The sequence below is a fragment of the Schistocerca americana genome, chromosome 3 (assembly GCF_021461395.2).
Source record: "Schistocerca americana isolate TAMUIC-IGC-003095 chromosome 3, iqSchAmer2.1, whole genome shotgun sequence".
In the NCBI taxonomy this organism is placed as follows: Eukaryota; Metazoa; Arthropoda; class Insecta; order Orthoptera; family Acrididae; genus Schistocerca; species Schistocerca americana.
In genome coordinates, this window is record NC_060121.1 from 509,311,123 (window position 1) to 509,328,218 (window position 17,096).

Consider the following 17,096-nt stretch of genomic DNA (forward strand, 5'->3'; position numbering starts at 1 on the left):
TGTTCAGTGTACATATTGAATAACATCAGGGACAATCTACAACCCTCTCTCTTTCCCTTTTCAACCTCTGCCTCCGTTTCATGCCCCTCAGCTCTTATAATGGCCATCTGGTCTCTGTAAATGTTGTAAATAGCCTTTTCTCCCTGTATTTTATCCCTTCTACCTTCAGAATTTCAAAGAGAGTACTCCAGTCAACATTGTCAAAAGCTTTCTCTAAGTCTACAAATGTCGTAAGTGTAGGTTTGCCTTTCCTTAACCTAGCTTCTAATCAAAGTCATAGAGTCAGAGTCGGTATCACTTCCCATGTTCCTGTATTTCTCCGAAATCGAAACTGATTTTCTCCAAAGTCAGCTTCTAGCAATTTTCCCACTCTTCTGTAAAGAATTTATGTTAGTACTTTGCAACCATGACAACAGTTCGGTAATTTTCACACCTGTCAGCACCTGCTTTCCTTGGAATTGCTATTATTACATTCTTCTTGAAGTTTGAGGGTATTTCACCTGTCTCATACATCTTGAACACCAGATGGAATAACGTTGTCATAAGTGGTTCTTCCAAGGTTATCAGTATTTCTGACTGAATGTTGCCTCCCCTGGGGCTTTGTTTCGACTTAGGTCTTTCAGTACTCTGTCAAATTCTTCTCGCAATATTGTACCTCCCAGCTCATCCTCATCTGCAGTCTCTTTCCTTTCCTTTCAAGTTCATCTCCCTTGTTTAGACTGTCTCCTTCCATCTTTCACTCTTCCCTTTTTGATTAGGACAGGTATTCCATCTGAGCTCTTGATATTCATACAACTGCTTCTCTTTTTTTGAAAGGCCTGTTTAATTCTCCTGTAGTTGGTATCTTTCTTTGCAGTAGTGAAATATGCTTCTAAATCCTTACATCTGTCCTCTAGCCATTTTGCACTTCCCGCCAATCTCATTTTTTAGACATATGTATTCCGTGTCACCTGCTTCAGTTGCTGCACTTCTAAACTTTCTCATTTCATCAGCTGAATTCAGTACCTCCTGTGTTATCCAAGGATTTATGATAGACTTGGCCCTTTTACCTATTTGATCCTCTGCTACCTTCACTATTTCATCTCTTAAAGCTACCCATTCATGTTTTCTTGTGTTCCTTTCCCCTGTTCTAGTAGTCCATTGCCTAAAGCTACCCCCAGAACTTTCAACCTCTGGTTCAACTTATCCAGGCCCCTCCTCCTTAATTTCCCACGTTTTTGCAATTTGTTTAGCTTTAATCTACATTTGATAACCAGTACATTGTGATCAGAGTCCATATCTGCCCTTGGAAATGTCTTACAATTTAAAATCTGGTTCTGATTCTCTGTCTTACCATTATATAATCAATCTGAAACATTCCAGTGTCTCAGGTGTCTTCCATGCATACAAGTTTCTTTCACGATTCTTAAACCAAGTGTTTGCCACGAATGAATTATGCTCCATGCATTTCACCGGGCGGCTTCCTCTTTCACTCCTTTCCCCCAGTCCATGTTCACCTGTGACTTTTCCTTTTCTTGCTGTCGAATTCCAGTGCCTCTATCACTTTTAAGTCTTCATTTCCTTTAATGATCTGAATAATTTCTTTTATTTCATCATACATTTCTTCAATATCTTCATCATCTGCGAAGCTAGTTGGCATATAAACTTGCACTACTGTAGTGGATGTGGGCTTCATGTCTATCTTGACTACAATAATGCTTTCACTTGCTGTTCATAGCAGCTTACCTGAATTCTTATTTTTCATAATTAACCTACTCCTGCATTACCCCTGTGTTTCATTTTGTATTTATGGCCCTGTAATTCACCTAACCAGAACCCCTGTTCCTCCTGCCACTGAACTTCACCAATTTCCATTGTATGTAACATCAATCCATCCAATTCCCCTTATTAAATTTTCTATCTACCTGAGTGATTAACGGATCTAACATCCCACGCTCCGATCTATAGAATGCCAGTTTTATTTCTCCTGATGATAACATCCTCCTGAGTAATCCCTGCCTGGAGATCTGAGTGGGGGACTATTTTGTCTCTGGAATGTTTTATCAAAGTGGATGCCATCATCATTTAACCATTCAGTAGAGTTGCATGCCCTCAGGAAAAAATTGCGGCTGTTGTTTCCTCTTGCTTCCAGCCATTTGCAGTACCAGCACAGCCAGGACATTTTGGTTGATGTTACAAGACCAGATCAGTCAATCATTCAGACTGCTATCCTTGTAACTACTGTAAGAGATACTGCCCCTCTTCAGGAACCACACATTTCACTGGCTTCTCAACAGATCTCCACCGTCATTAAACCTACAGTACAGCTATCTGTATTGCTGAGGCACACAAGCCACCCCACCAACGGCAAGGGTGGGAGGGGGGGGGGGGGGGGGGGTATTATGCAGGTTACATGGCCGTTTATACAGGGTGGTCCATTGATAGTGACTGGGCCAAATATCTCACAAAATAAGCATCAAACGAAAAAACTACAAAGAACGAAACTCGTCTAGCTTGAAGGGGAAACCTGATGGTGCTATGGTTGGCCCGCTAGATGGTGCTGCCTTAGGTCAAACGGATATCAACTGCGTTTTTTAAAATAGGAACCCCCATTTTTGTTACATATTCGTGTACTACATAAAGAAATATGAATGTTTTAGTTGGACCACTTTTTTTGCTTTGTGATAGATGGTGCTGTAATAGTAACAAATGTAACATTCCGCCAGTGCAGACGGTATTTACTTCGTGATACATTACCCGTGTTAAAATGGACTGTTTACCAATTGTGGAACAGGACAATATTGTGTTGATGTATGGTTATTGTGATCAAAATGCCCAACGGGCGTGTGCTATGTATGCTGCTCGTTATCCTGGACAACATCATCCAAGTGTCCAGACCGTTCGCCGGATACTTGCGTTATTTAAGGAAACAGGAATTGTTCAGCCACATGTGAAACATCAACCACAACCTGCAACAAATGATGCCCAAGTAGGTGTTTTAGCTGCTGTTGTGGCTAATCCACATATCAGTAGCAGACAAATTGCGCGAGAATTGGGAATCTCAAAAACGTCGGTGTTGAGAATGCTACATCAACATCGATTTCACCCATACCATATTTCTATGCACCAGGAATTGCATGGCGACGACTTTGAATGTCGTGTACAGTTCTGCCACTGGGCACAAGAGAAATTACAGGACGATGACAGATTTTTTGCATGCGTTCTATTTAGTGACGAAGCGTCATTCACCAACAGCGGTAATGTAAACCGGCATAATATGCACTGTTGGGCAACGGAAAATCCACAATGGCTGCGACAAGTGGAACATCAGCAACCTTGGCAGGTTAATGTATGGTGCGGCATTATGGGAGGAGGATAATTGGCCCCCATTTTATTGATGGCAATCTAAATGGTGCAATGTATGCTGATTTCCTACGTAATGTTCTACCGATGTTACTACAAGCTGTTTCACTGCATGACAGAATGCAATGTACTTCCAACATGATGAACGTCTGGCACATAGCTCGCATGCGATTGAAGCGGCATCGAATATCACATTTGATGACATGCGGATTGGTAGCCGAAGCACCATGCCCGCACGTTCACCGGATCTAACATCCCCGGATTTCTTTCTGTGGGGAAAGTTCAAGGATATTTGCTACCTTGATCCACTAACAACGCCTGACAACATGCGTCACTGCATTGTCAATGCATGTGCAAACATTACGGAAGGCGAACTACTCACTGTTGAGAGGAATGTCGTTACACGTATTGCCAAATGCATTGAAGTTGACGGACATCATTTTGAGTATTTACTGCATTAATGTGGTATTTACAGGTAATCACACTGTAACAGCATGTGTTCTCAGAAGTGATAAGTTCACAAAGGTACATGTATCACATTGGAACAGCCAAAATAAAATGTTCAAACGTATCTACATTCTGTATTTCAATTTAAAAAACCTACCTGTTACCAATTGTTCATATAAAATTGTGAGCCATATGTTTGTGACTATTACAGCACCATCTATCACAAAGCGAAAAAAGTGGTCCAACTGAAACCTTCATATTTCTTTATGTACTACACGAATATGTAATAAAAAATGGGGGTTCCTATTTTAAAAAAAACACAGTTGATATCCATTTGACCTATGGCAGCGCCATCTAGCGGGCCAACCATAGTGCCCTTCTAGTTTCTAAGGGAATCTACTTAGACGTTGGTCACATATGCAAACACAGTGATCAGAATGAGGTAATGCCTGACAGTGTGTGAAACACCTAGTGAAAAAGTAACATGGTTATAATCTTAACTGACCAAGGCTACAAGGAAAACTACCATAGTCTATGTTCGTTTCTGACAGTCTACCTATGGTAGTTCTACAACTATACTTAAGACTGATGAATGAAATGACAATGTTAATGCTACAAATTGCAAGATTTGAGTAAGCAGACAATCTTTTTTTCTTTTTGGTGCAATATGTTGAGTTGGATAGTGAAACACTGATAGAAATTACTGGATATCACTGACATCATTAATTCCAAATTCCATGGATCTCTTATATCATTTATATCAAAATGATGTGAAGTCAGTAAGATAGTCATGTCACCAAGAGGGATATTTTCAATACACCATTATATCAAGGGATGAGTTCTGGCACTACTGCCCACAATGGGGTACATAAGCATCGTTATCAAGGTGTATAGTTACCTGAAACTCATTCTGTGTGGATCCAAACCCATATAACATCAGTGCTTTGCCAATAGCTTCCACCAGCTTTATAAAGCTTGCTGAATGTTTTTGGAGCCCATGGAAACAAAGTAACCTCTGACACAGAACCAAAAAAAGATGCAAATGTTACCAGAAATTTCACTGACAGAAAAGCCGAAATTTAACAACTCAAATCATGTGCCCTTAAATGACATCTTTATAAAGTCTCCTGCAGTCAAAGAATTAGAATTATTTTTATTGCATAAGTGTACTTCAGTCTTCAAGAGTCACAGAGTTCAGTGCTATTTTACTAAAGAAAACAGGAAGCTCGAATAAACTTTTATTGCATAGAGTTTTGTATAAGGTTTACTTTTAATAATTAAAATAATGTCACCAGGCACAGTTTACAAACACAACTTTGAACTTTCACAAAGTACACAAGCAAACACTAACAAAAATAAACATAATTACACAATCATCACCACAAATTTCAAACATACACTGGTACTCATTCTCATTTAAAACTGGAAGTACAGGTTCATAACACATTAACAAAAACATTTTATCCTCTGTCGAGTATTGTCTAATCTAGAATCAGCATACACAATTTCTGCCACAAACATCACTTACATCACTGCAAACTACTCACTTTTGTAACACAGTGCAGATAAAAACTAAAGACAATTTGTACACATGCTGAAATGTCTTCCATTATATATACAGACCATTCATGCTATTATAAGCACACCACTTTTTTTCTGTTTTACACACATGCAGATAAAAATTTGTACATTCATAGCAACGTTTGTGCACCTATTTTCATTAACATACAAATGGTAACATTATATAAATTCCAAGTATTTATGTACAGAAATAAATAAAAATTATTTATTAACACATTTCTTGATTGATATGACAAAGTATTAAAGCCTTTCTTATTCATATGTGTTGGTAAAGGTGATTACTCTAAACATTTCAATAGTGAGACTGCCTGTATATACAGCCCTACATACAGGTGATTCTGCTCTCTCTTCATAAAATTATATCAGTTTCTTATAAACTGAAGACACAGTGAACCATTATATATCTGCAAACAATATTTCAGTAAAATGTTCCCTCTGTTCTACATATTTTTCTTGTATTAAAAAATTTACACTTAATGACACAATCTAGACACTTCATCACAGCACCTTTGCACAAAATGAAGTTCTGCAAATTTATGGGAAGAATATATTATATTGATAACTGCAGAGTGCTGCAGTACTATTCTCTGGTGCCTAGTAGCAGTATAAATCAGGAACTTCTGTATGACACTGTTATGTCTAGTATCACTCTGAATAGGGAACACAATGTGTCTTGTACTTTCATATTTTGCGCACTGTAATTAATTCTACAATTAGAATCAAACAGCAGTGGTAAGACATTACAGAAGCCAGCCAGAGAGCAGCAATAAACAGTTGTTCCTGATAGCAGTACCTCACCAACAAGGATTTGAAATTCATATTTTGAAAATGGATATTGCTTGGTTGGAGTGTTTTTAGGGGTATGCAGGAAAAGAAATATTTCAAGAAAAATGGTAAGAAGTAAATAACAGTTGTCACTGAAAGACAGAAAATAGCTGTAAGATAGTGTCCTAAGATGTTACATATATAATTGAAACTGTCCTCACTACATCTTTTTTATGGGTGTAAATATCTAAATACACCCAAACAAAGGTACACGATGTATGGAAAACACTAAGCAGAACAGGAAGACAAAACTGCAAATTTAATTCACATGTGCATTTAGTTTTCAAATTAAAGTTGTGTTTTCTATGGTATATAATCAGTCCTTTTCAAAGTAGTATGAAACAAGATTTATCAATGCTTGGCCTCATAATAAACAGCCTTTTAGCTCTTATTTAGAGAACTGTATAACTTCCTACCTACCCCCCCCCCCTTTCCCATCTCGCCAAAAACCCTCCCCATCCCACCAAAAAATTTGCAGCCACACACACACACACACACACACACACACACACACACAAACACACACACATGTGCACGCATGCATGCATCAATCCAACTTCAAGTGCAATTTCAGTTCTGACAGAATAATTTTAATTTCTTTCTTAAATACATTGCATTACAACAGGCACGGCTGAAAATGTAATAATTTCAAAGCATATTCACAAAATTATTTAAAAAATGTGTGGAATTATCTCTTGAGCATACGCATTAAATTGTGCCTTTTTCCTGTTGCACATATCATGCTCCCATTTTGCAGTTGAGTAACTACACCGTGAAAACTGTTTTAAAAAATCTGACACACACACACACACACACACACACACATGCACACACTCTCTTGCCCATGCCAATGCAGCATCAGTCAAAATCTACTTCTATTCTTGTATCAACTGCTGTGACCTATACATTTTGACATTTTGTTAATAAATTAAAACACTTAATATATTTCAATGAACACACAATAGCAAAAGAGACTCTTTCAAACAGTGGCAGTGACACCAAACAATATGCATCACAGTTATCATAATGGAAGCTTGAATATTTTCGAAGAGTGATAAAGAAAACCATCACTTGGAAGGTTCTTTCATTATAAGAACACTACGGAAGAGAATGAAGGATATTTATCCAGCATGTCACTACGTAAGTGAGGGACATGCAAGTTTTTTTAATAAAATTTCAACTGGTTTATTAAATAATCAGTTGATTGAAATGTACAGGCAGCCTAATATGGTTACATAAATAAATTCTGACATTTGTTCACATAAACTTAAAAGTAATACTTAATATAATAAATTGCTCTGATACTTTTCTTCAAGGAGTTTACCGTCACATAAACATAAAGAATTTTAATAGAGTTACTCTATTGCAGGCAAAATTTTAAAGCTTTACTGGAACAACTTGTAACCACATTAATCATGATGGAATTTGACTTTTTTAAAGTGAATTATGTCCATGGAACTCCATAGTTTGTTTCTCATGAAACAGCAACTTATATAATATGGACCATAATTTCACAAACTGTCCACATTTACCAGGCAGTCACACATTCAAATAATTTACTTGCTTCTTGCCCACTGTATTTTTAAGATGCATAACCAATCTAATTTTAAGGGTGTTTATCTGGCAAGAACTTCAACAGACACTAAGCAACCAGTCCTTTTCAATGCAGACTTTCAAGAGACACAATATACACAATTTCACATGTACTGTAATGCACACACTGGTGATAACATTTGCTGTTTGAATGTTTACACGAATATGAATCTTCTCTATATAATCCATTGATTTATTCATACGCACATACGTCACACAAAACATCTGCTGTTTTTTTCATCCTGCTCAAGTTAGTGTCAGAGTACACATTGAGCAGAACACCTATAACTGTGCAATGATAACAATATTATCACTAAATAGCAGTGTTCCTCATGCTGCAAGAAGATTTTTTATATTCTTTGGTGTTGCCTCCTCATTCAGATGCTTAGTAGTGTACCTGGAAGAACAGTTATGCTTTTTAATTAATGGTAAAAAAAACAAATCTGATTTCTCAAACACATATATTTATCCTGTCTTCAGCAATGTGTAACAAAAGTGCTTTTTCTGCTTCTGTACAGTTGTCTCCAATGAATGAAAAGGCATTTCAGTGCCAACTAAGATGGATCTGTCAGCAGTGGGCAAATGTACAATGCATAATATGTACAAGGATGGATCAAAAAAATAATGCCTCTTGTGTCATAAAAAATTTAGTAAGGAACATATAACAGGAGAATTAATACCGATCATAGGCTGAACTGTCCTCTATGGAACACTACCATTCAAGACAGTCACCACAGGTTTGTACATATTTGCACCACAGATGAACCCAGGCATCAAAACGAGTTTGGAAAAATTCAGGCTTTTGCTTCTTTACCCATGGTTTTAAAGTTGTTTTAACCTCATCCATGAATAAAGTTTATGGGGACACTGTAATGGACACGAGCAATGTGTGGCCTTCGGTGAAGAAGTTAGGTAATGGAGAAATGGACAATGCAAATAAACTGCATAGTGGCTGGTGACATCATCTGTCACATATGCCAACCGAAAACAAGATTATATATAATTGCAACTGAAGACTGACTTTTATTCTGAAAAGTAAATGTTAATGAAGTGATTTGAGGAGACAGAAGCATTAGAGTTCATGATCAAAAGTGAAACCATGTTTTTTCTTTTTTTTGTGGGTCATGAACAAAAACCCTGAATTTTACCAAACCAGTTTTGGTGCCTGTGTTCAATGATGGTGCAAATGTGTGAAAAATGCACAGTGACTATGTTGAGCAGTAGTGTTGTGCAGAGGACAGTTCATAGTAATCCTGCTATAATATGTTGTATTAAATTTTTTATGAGAAACGAGGCATTACTTTTCAATACAATTTTTTATGGCTAGCATCTACAGTTGTGAAACCACAGAGTAGAAGGCTTGAATGTGTCATCTGATGGCGCTAGTGAAGTTCTGTTATGTTCAGAGATATAATTAACATTGCCATACAAAGTTACAGCAGAAGGTCTGAACCCTTGTAAACAGATCTAGGCCAATTTTTCAGTTTCCCTGGAGGGATCTGTATTCCATGTTAAACTGCAGGTCCCCCACTGCTTGTTTAAAGGTCAGAGGAAAGCATGGGCAAACCCCCTTCAATAGAGCCATGCCCAATGAAGCCAAGTGATGCATGCTTTTTGTCCAGTGTAACGTTTTTATATCAAGATGATCACACAAATTCAACATTATTGTGGGTGTGGAAGTTTGCAGAAAAGATATATGCTCTGTATATGTATAAAAATGAGCACATGACACTGCCTGCTGCTTTTTTCCGCAGTAAACATTCACTTCAAATAAGCACATTTTATTAATGAGCAAAACAGACCATCATACTTAAAAAAGACTATGGACTACAAACTGTGTGTTTGTCAAACAGTATTTTTAAATGTTTATACATAAATACAAACCTTAATGCATTTAAGAGACCTTCTGATCGAGCAGCAGGCTGATCTTTAAGGAGCTTCACACAACCCTTTACCTGCAAATTTTGTAAATGTGTAATAACATAGCATTCTTACATGTCAAAAAACACATGAAAGAAGGAAATATTTCAATAATATTGTTTGTCCAAAGCACCAAGAACAGTCTCATGATGCTGTATAAACAATTCAGAATACACTTACATCAACATTAGAAGCCTTCACAAATGCTCCTTGTGGATGTACATGATCATACAAAATGACAAGTCCAACCATTACTCGTAGAACGAAAAGCTGTGTTTCTTCTCTTTGGAACTGGGCTATCAAATTCCTGCACAAGGAAAAAAAAAAAAAAAGAAAATAATGTCAATGTAGAGTACTTTCACACTTTGTTTGACAAACACGTATTCAGATACAGTATTCGACTGTATACTTACGGATTTTCCAGCATCCGCAAACAAACTTTTGCCATAGTACCTAGAGTTTCTGTTGTATTTTCAATAGGGATGTCCTGATTCTGGAACAAAAAAACCAGTACCTTTTTGATACATAGTAGGGCTTTGCCTTGACTGAACATGATGTATATCATTTGTTAAATACAATATACTCCAGATTATTTGCAATAACATGAGGGAGAAGACGCACAAATAACTGAAAAACACGAATAATCAAGGTATTTCGGACATGTACTCTTTTTTCCAAAAGTTTACTCAAGTTTTGTGCAAAAGTATTGTAGGCCTATTTAATTCTTAAAATACCCTGTGATGTTGATCTCCTTCGGAGAGGAATTGACTTCTTTGCACGGCATTTTGAATTTTTCTTGCAGCAAAAAGGCCATTGTAATGAAACCCCCTCTGGTCCTTATAATCTAGAAGAGTATCAACACACTGTAATGTGGTACAATGACTGACAATGTCACTGTCTTCAGCTCCAGTTTCACATTCACTGTTATCCGTTTTGTTTTGTTGTGAAGCACTAGTAACAATTTCGATGTCAAACATGTACTGGAAGCCAGATTGCCATGCATTAATCTTCAGTCACTCATTCAAGTTTTCTTTGCCAACATCTTCAAAACCATTTAAACCCATTGCTAGCTTCATTATTAGTGCAGTTGTTATTTCTTCATCACTGTGACCTTGAAAATCACTTTCTATCTGGAAGAATTTTCCAGCATGATCCAACTGGTGTACATGGTTTGACTTCCTGCCAGATATCAGAAACACCATGTATGGCAACTAGAATTGCCAACTTCTTCCAAAACCCCACCAAATCATCCACATCATCTAGCATTATTCAGTAGACCAGCCTGGTAATGTTATGTCAATGCAATTATGCATTAGCCCGTTGATTGTATAATGGGAGTAATACCAGGAGGTAAAAACTTAGTTATGATGAGGCCATCATCAAGATACAAGAATCCTCTCACTGGGATGTGAAGGGGCAGTGTGAAACAACAGAACAGCCTTCTGTGGCAATCTTTTCTCTTCTAGAAATTGCTGAGCTTGTGGCACAAAATGTCTGTGGAACCAGATTTTGAAACTTTCACTATCCATCCATGCTACTTTTTGCTTGTAACAATGCACAGGAAGATCCTTAGTTGTGGTATCACTGAAAGCTCAGGCAGGCTATTACTTTCTTTCTTTCTTTTTTTTTGTGGTGCCCAGAAGCATTAGCAGTGCACAAAACCATCATGTATTCTTTAGGAGACTTACAGCAAGGAGCAAGAACCTTTCTCTTAAAAGCAAGGGTCCTAGTCAGTAGAAATTTTAAAATAGAGGTCACTTTCAACTGCATTATAAATTTGGTCTAGTGTGAAATTCTCTACTTCCACAAATTTCTGGAACTCTTTCTGGAAGGAATCAGCTCCTACAACATTTGAACTAAGCCAATCTCCTTGCATAGTAAGTTTGCAAATACCATGACGTCATTTGAATCTGGTTGGCCATCCAGATTAAATTCTCCTTCTAATCCTAGAGCTTCAGGGAAAAAAAAAAAAAAAAAAAAAAAAAAAAAAAAAAAAAAAAAAAAAAAAAAAAAAAAAGGTTTTTCAGCACACGTAGAAACTGAAACAATGACACCTTCTGCTCGTTTTTGGCTAAACCACTGCCAAGGAACAGCATCTAATTCATCAAATGTACATCTCTTCATGCTTTTTTGTGCACAGGGTCCAGAACAATAATTGCATTTCCCAAGAAGATCTTGTATTTTCTGCTTATTCTTTTTAGTGTACCGAACAGTCTGCATTCCAAAACCACAATCAGCACTTAGTTTTGTAGCAGTTTATCCCTTCTCAAATCTTTCACTTAATTCTAATTTCTGTTTTAATACAAACACATTTCTTTTTTTTCTCTGTCATATCTATTACAAAAAAGTGCCAATTAACATCAGAAAACTGAGTTTGGTTTAGATTTATATGTAACAAGCTGGGCAATAACAATGGAAACTGAACTCTGTTGTCATGTGGCAGTTCTTTTAACAAAGGAAATGGCACTTACTGCCACATGGAGGGTTGTTTATTGCTGTTTGCTAGAGAAAAATATGCCACATATTTTATTTATTTGTTTTTAGATGTATGAATACTCCACAAACCAGGTAATCTGCACGTTAATTACCAGGAGTACACTGTAATAACAGATTGGTAGACATAAGTTTCAGAAACAATCATAAAAAGTTTAATTCTGGCAGGATATACACACACCTGTACAGCCAGACAACTGTATTATTTTAATTCAAAAGCTGATAGATCGGACAAAAATAATTCAATATTTAAACCAATACATAGTGACAATCCACAGCACCCAAGATTTTTATATACAAATGAAGGTAGAATACCTCGAACAGTATCACATATCAAAACATACAATTCATCTATTTAACTAATTAAAGGAAAGGAAACTCTGGGAATTTCTCAACAGTACTAACTGCTTAGCAAGAGGAAACAAAAGGAATACCAAATTATTTAAAATGACAGGAATAAGTATTATTTGAAATATAAACTAAGAAGAGGATAGTAAAACCAAGAAATAAACTGTAGGAGAGAAGAGCCATACAAAGTTATTACAATATAAATTAACAAAATACAGTAATAATAATAATATAAATAATTAGTATTAGTGTAAGTGAAAGATACTTTTATTCAAGAATACAACAACAAAAATATTCAATTATTGATAATATAATGTAAATGGATAGATAAAAAAAAATCTACTCACCAAGCGGCAGCAGGGGAATACACACACAAAAGAATTTAACTTTTACAAGCTTGCAGAGCCAATGGCTCCTTCTTCTGGTAGAAGAGTTGAAGGGGAAGGAAAAGGGGTGCAGGAAAAGTACTGGAGAGGTTTAGGGAAAGGGATGCAGTTCAGAAAAGTCACTGAGAACCCGGGTTAGGGGAGACTTACCAGATGGGACGAGAAGGAAAGCGATTGTTGGGGACTGCGCCAGGCGAGATTTGAAAACCTGAGAGCTTAAAGTGGAAGACATGGTAATCTGCACGACAGAGATTACTACTAAAACATCATGCACAAGTTAATAAGAGTGAAAAGCTAAGTGCATTGTATGTAACAGAGGTGGGAGGGGGACAGAAAAATAGACAAGTCAGAAAATGAAAGATGTAGAAAACTAAAATGGAGTGAAGGAAGGAGTAGTTACTGTGAATAAATGCTGAGACGGAATGAATTAATGTAAATTAAGGCCAGGTGGGTGGTGAGAACCAAGGACGTGTTGTAGTGCTAGTTCACACCTGCGGATTTCTGAGTAATTTGTGTCTGCGGGAAGAATCCAGATGTTTGGTGAAACAGGCACCGAGGTCACGACTGTCATGTTGTACGGCATGCTCTGCAACAGGATATTGTATGTTGTCTGTATACACTCTCTGCCTACGCCCATTCATCCTGACTGATAACTGGGTGGTAGTCATGCCAATGTAAAAGGCCGAACAGTGTTTACGTATCAGCTGGTATATGACGAGTCATTTCACAGGTGGCTCTTCCTTTGATAGTATATGTTTTGCCAGTTTCAGGGTTGGAATAAGTGGTGGTACGAGGGTGCATAGGGCAAGTCTTGCAGTGGGGACAGTCACAGGGGTAGGAGCCATGGGTGCAGAAGGAGCACAGGGTCTGGCAAGGATACTGCGGAGATTGGGAGGGCAGCGAAAAGCTGCTTTAGGTGGGGTGGGCAAACTATAAGACAGAATGGACCTCATTTCAGGGCATAATTTTAGGAAGCGATGGCCTTGTCGAAGTAGCTGATTGATACATTCAAGACCAGGATAATACTGGGTGACAAATGGCGTTCTCCGAAGTTGTTTTATGGAGGGATCAGCAGTGCCAGGATTGGAGAATATGACCCAGGAAATCTGCTTTTGAACTAGGCTGTTGGGATAATTATATCCAGTGAAGGCTGAATTGAGAGTGGTGTTGTATTGCTGTAATGAGTCTGCATCCAAAAAACACGTCTGCCTCGAATGCCAAGGCTGTATGGGTGGGAACGTTTGACATGGAAAGGATGGCAACTCAGGTTTTCAAATCTTGTCTGGCATAGTCCCCAAAAACCAGTCTTTCCTTCTCTTCCTGTCCAGTAAGTACTCCCAGACCCGGGGTTCTGAGTGACTTTTCTGAACTGTCCTGTTCTGACTCCGGTCCTTTTCCTTCACTACTCCTCCTTCCCCTTCAACTCTTCAACCAAAAGAAGGAGCCATTGGCTCCAAAAGCTGGTAAAAGTTAATTCCTTTTGTGCTTCTATTCCCCTGCTGCCACTTGGTGAGTAGATTTTTTATTCAAGAAGTTATTTAAGGGCAAAAAATAATTTTGTAACGATATAATCCTGATTTACTTCAAGTATGGAACCGAAATGATTTCATATGTTTGTACAATTTGCTGGGAAGAACAACATTCTTGTCCTTCAAACATTTTGGCAGAAGGAAATACATAAAAATGGATTTAACAAGGATCAAATGGAACGATATTTTAGCAAACACTGAAGAAACTGCAGAGGATGTTACGGTTCTAAACAATTTTCAAATTTTAAATGAATATGGACTTTTATTGAGAATAGAAAGAGATATCACATTAAATTAAGCAACACATCAATATATTAGAAAATGAACATTATAAATACAAACAAAGCTGGCAATTATTTAACAAAAGCACTTATGTAAACATCAAAAGACAAAAAAATAATAGAAAAATCAAATTGAGAAATTCAATATTGAAAGTGTAGTCAAGCACAAAGATTCCATATCACCTAAACTATTCTCAAAAGTACTACAGGAAGTTTTCAGATTATTAAAGTGTGAATTTGTGCTCATGGGTCATATTTCAGCAACTTTCATTTAGAGACAACAACAGTATAATTCCTGCTTTCATTCCTAATAGAGTTCAACAAACATGAAAAACTTAATAGAGCAAATTTGAAAGTAGGCTTGAAAGTTGTCTATGATAAAAATTAAACAATGTAAAATCAACACATCAAAAAGAAAATAGTACACAACAATGATGAAGTCGCAGAGCAACTTCCTGATATTTTGTACTTAGGATAGGTGAAGACAAGGACAGGATGGACAGCAAAAGAAATAAACAAAGGAGTAAAATAGCGCCGTTAGTTCATGTAAGCTGAATAGGCTTTTCAAAATTAAGTTTCCAGTAAGCCTAAAAAGAAATATTTACAGTTACTAGTGCTTATTATCAGCTTGACTTCTGGCACTGACACACTGCTTTTTAATTCTACTATATTTCAGAAGCTGGGGCAAAACATATGTTTGAAATTACTAGAGCGACAGGCAAACAAACAAATGGATCAGAGAACGCAATAGACGAGAAATATAACTATGACTGCAATGAAAATGAAATGATGGTATATCAGTTGTGCAGCAAAGTGATGGATGGGAGATGGACCAAGAAAATTCTTTGCTCATGGATGACATGTAGATTATCTTAGAAAACATGAAGAAGCAACACGAGTGTGTATAGCCAAAGACTGTCATCAATATAAAAGCTTAGAGGAAGTCTTTATTGTCTGATAATGATGATCATGATCACAGAAGGTGGGTACATAAAAACAGAACACATTAGTGCATGATGGATGTGTATGGCTGAAGAGCATGGTGTCTGACCAGCCTCTGAAGAGGTCTTAATCCAGCAATATGTGTTAAATGGCTGATTATTATGTGATAACACTAAAAAGCTCTCCATAAGTGGATGTGAAATGTAGATGACAAGGAAACAAAGGAACAAACAATCTGTTGATGTAGAAAAATATAATATTTTAGATGGGAACTGAGCATAATTTTAACATTACTGTGGCAATCATTAGATAAATTTTGACAAAGAAGCAATTGATAAATTTAGGAACTGCAGGATAAGATGGAGAAAGCTTTATAACTGTGACATAGAAATCTCAATGCGCTGCTTAGCCATAAGGTCATATGCAGTGGGATAAGTATCATGAAAATGTCAAATCTAATGACAGAAAGGAAAACACCACCACAATGGTTGCTTAACTAATTTACTCTATATGCACAGTTATGATCACAGTTATGAGAATCTTGTGACCAGAAGCACAAAATTAGCAATAGAGTAACAGATATAATCAACAAACTTGTGCAGTAAATGACTATCCTAGATCTCATGCAATATCACAGATCAGTCTGTCACTATAGCAGTCATTTCAAAATAGAAAAAATGTATGACATTTCTGTAAGTGGAAATCTGCAGTAACCTTTAGTAAACCAACTTGACCCTGAATAATCTTTGAAGAATACTGAACAGTTTCAATTTCGCTGGCTATCCTAATAGATACACTGCTGATCTTTGTATTGCAGGAGGAAAATGTCCTGGTTGGCTCTGCTCTTGTTATAGACCTTTGACCCCTTCTGCACTGAGTGATATCTGGCCAACTTCAATGACAGAATTGTTATTCCAACACATCACTAGGACTGATGGGTACACTCGCTCAATATAAGATCTGTGACCGGTTTATATCAATTGAATAATTGTGTCCACATTCACTTTGCTTATGAGAACATAAGACTGTAATAATATTAAAATGTGACACATTTTGAGATTGATCCAGTTATAATAAGACATAGAGAATACAAAACTAACTGTTACGGAGAATTCACTTAATATAAATATGCATAAGGTTACTCAGTCAATTAATTCTGTATGGCATATGCCTGATAGTAAGTGGAATCTTCACAATGTGACACATTTTTTTTTGTTGTTATACGTTTATCACTACACCAACAGTATTTGGTGACATAATGTATGTCTATTTAACTGTCACTTTTATTCTAACAAACTAAATATCAGCTATAGAGGACAACAAATGAATATATTAGTATTACATTTAAACTGATGAATGTGTCTACTGTTTGTACAGCATATTTACCTTTATGGTCACTTCTGGCTGTT

At 36.9% G+C, this 17,096-nt stretch overlaps 1 protein-coding gene across 5 annotated transcripts in view; it reads right to left on the reverse strand.

Moving 5' to 3' along the window:
- Positions 1 to 5,020: 5,020 nt before the first annotated feature.
- LOC124605210 (CYFIP-related Rac1 interactor B) overlaps positions 5,021 to 17,096 on the reverse strand; it is a 426,653-nt gene continuing 414,577 nt past the window's right edge. For all 5 annotated transcript variants that reach the window (XM_047136748.1, XM_047136749.1, XM_047136752.1 and 2 more), the window contains 4 exons: positions 10,122 to 10,201; positions 9,889 to 10,015; positions 9,673 to 9,743; positions 5,021 to 8,185 (listed from right to left, as the gene is read on the reverse strand). In XM_047136748.1, the coding sequence (XP_046992704.1) occupies positions 8,119 to 8,185; positions 9,673 to 9,743; positions 9,889 to 10,015; positions 10,122 to 10,201 (345 nt within the window). In that variant the 3' untranslated portion in view covers positions 5,021 to 8,118. The remainder of the gene's footprint in view (positions 8,186 to 9,672; positions 9,744 to 9,888; positions 10,016 to 10,121; positions 10,202 to 17,096) is intronic.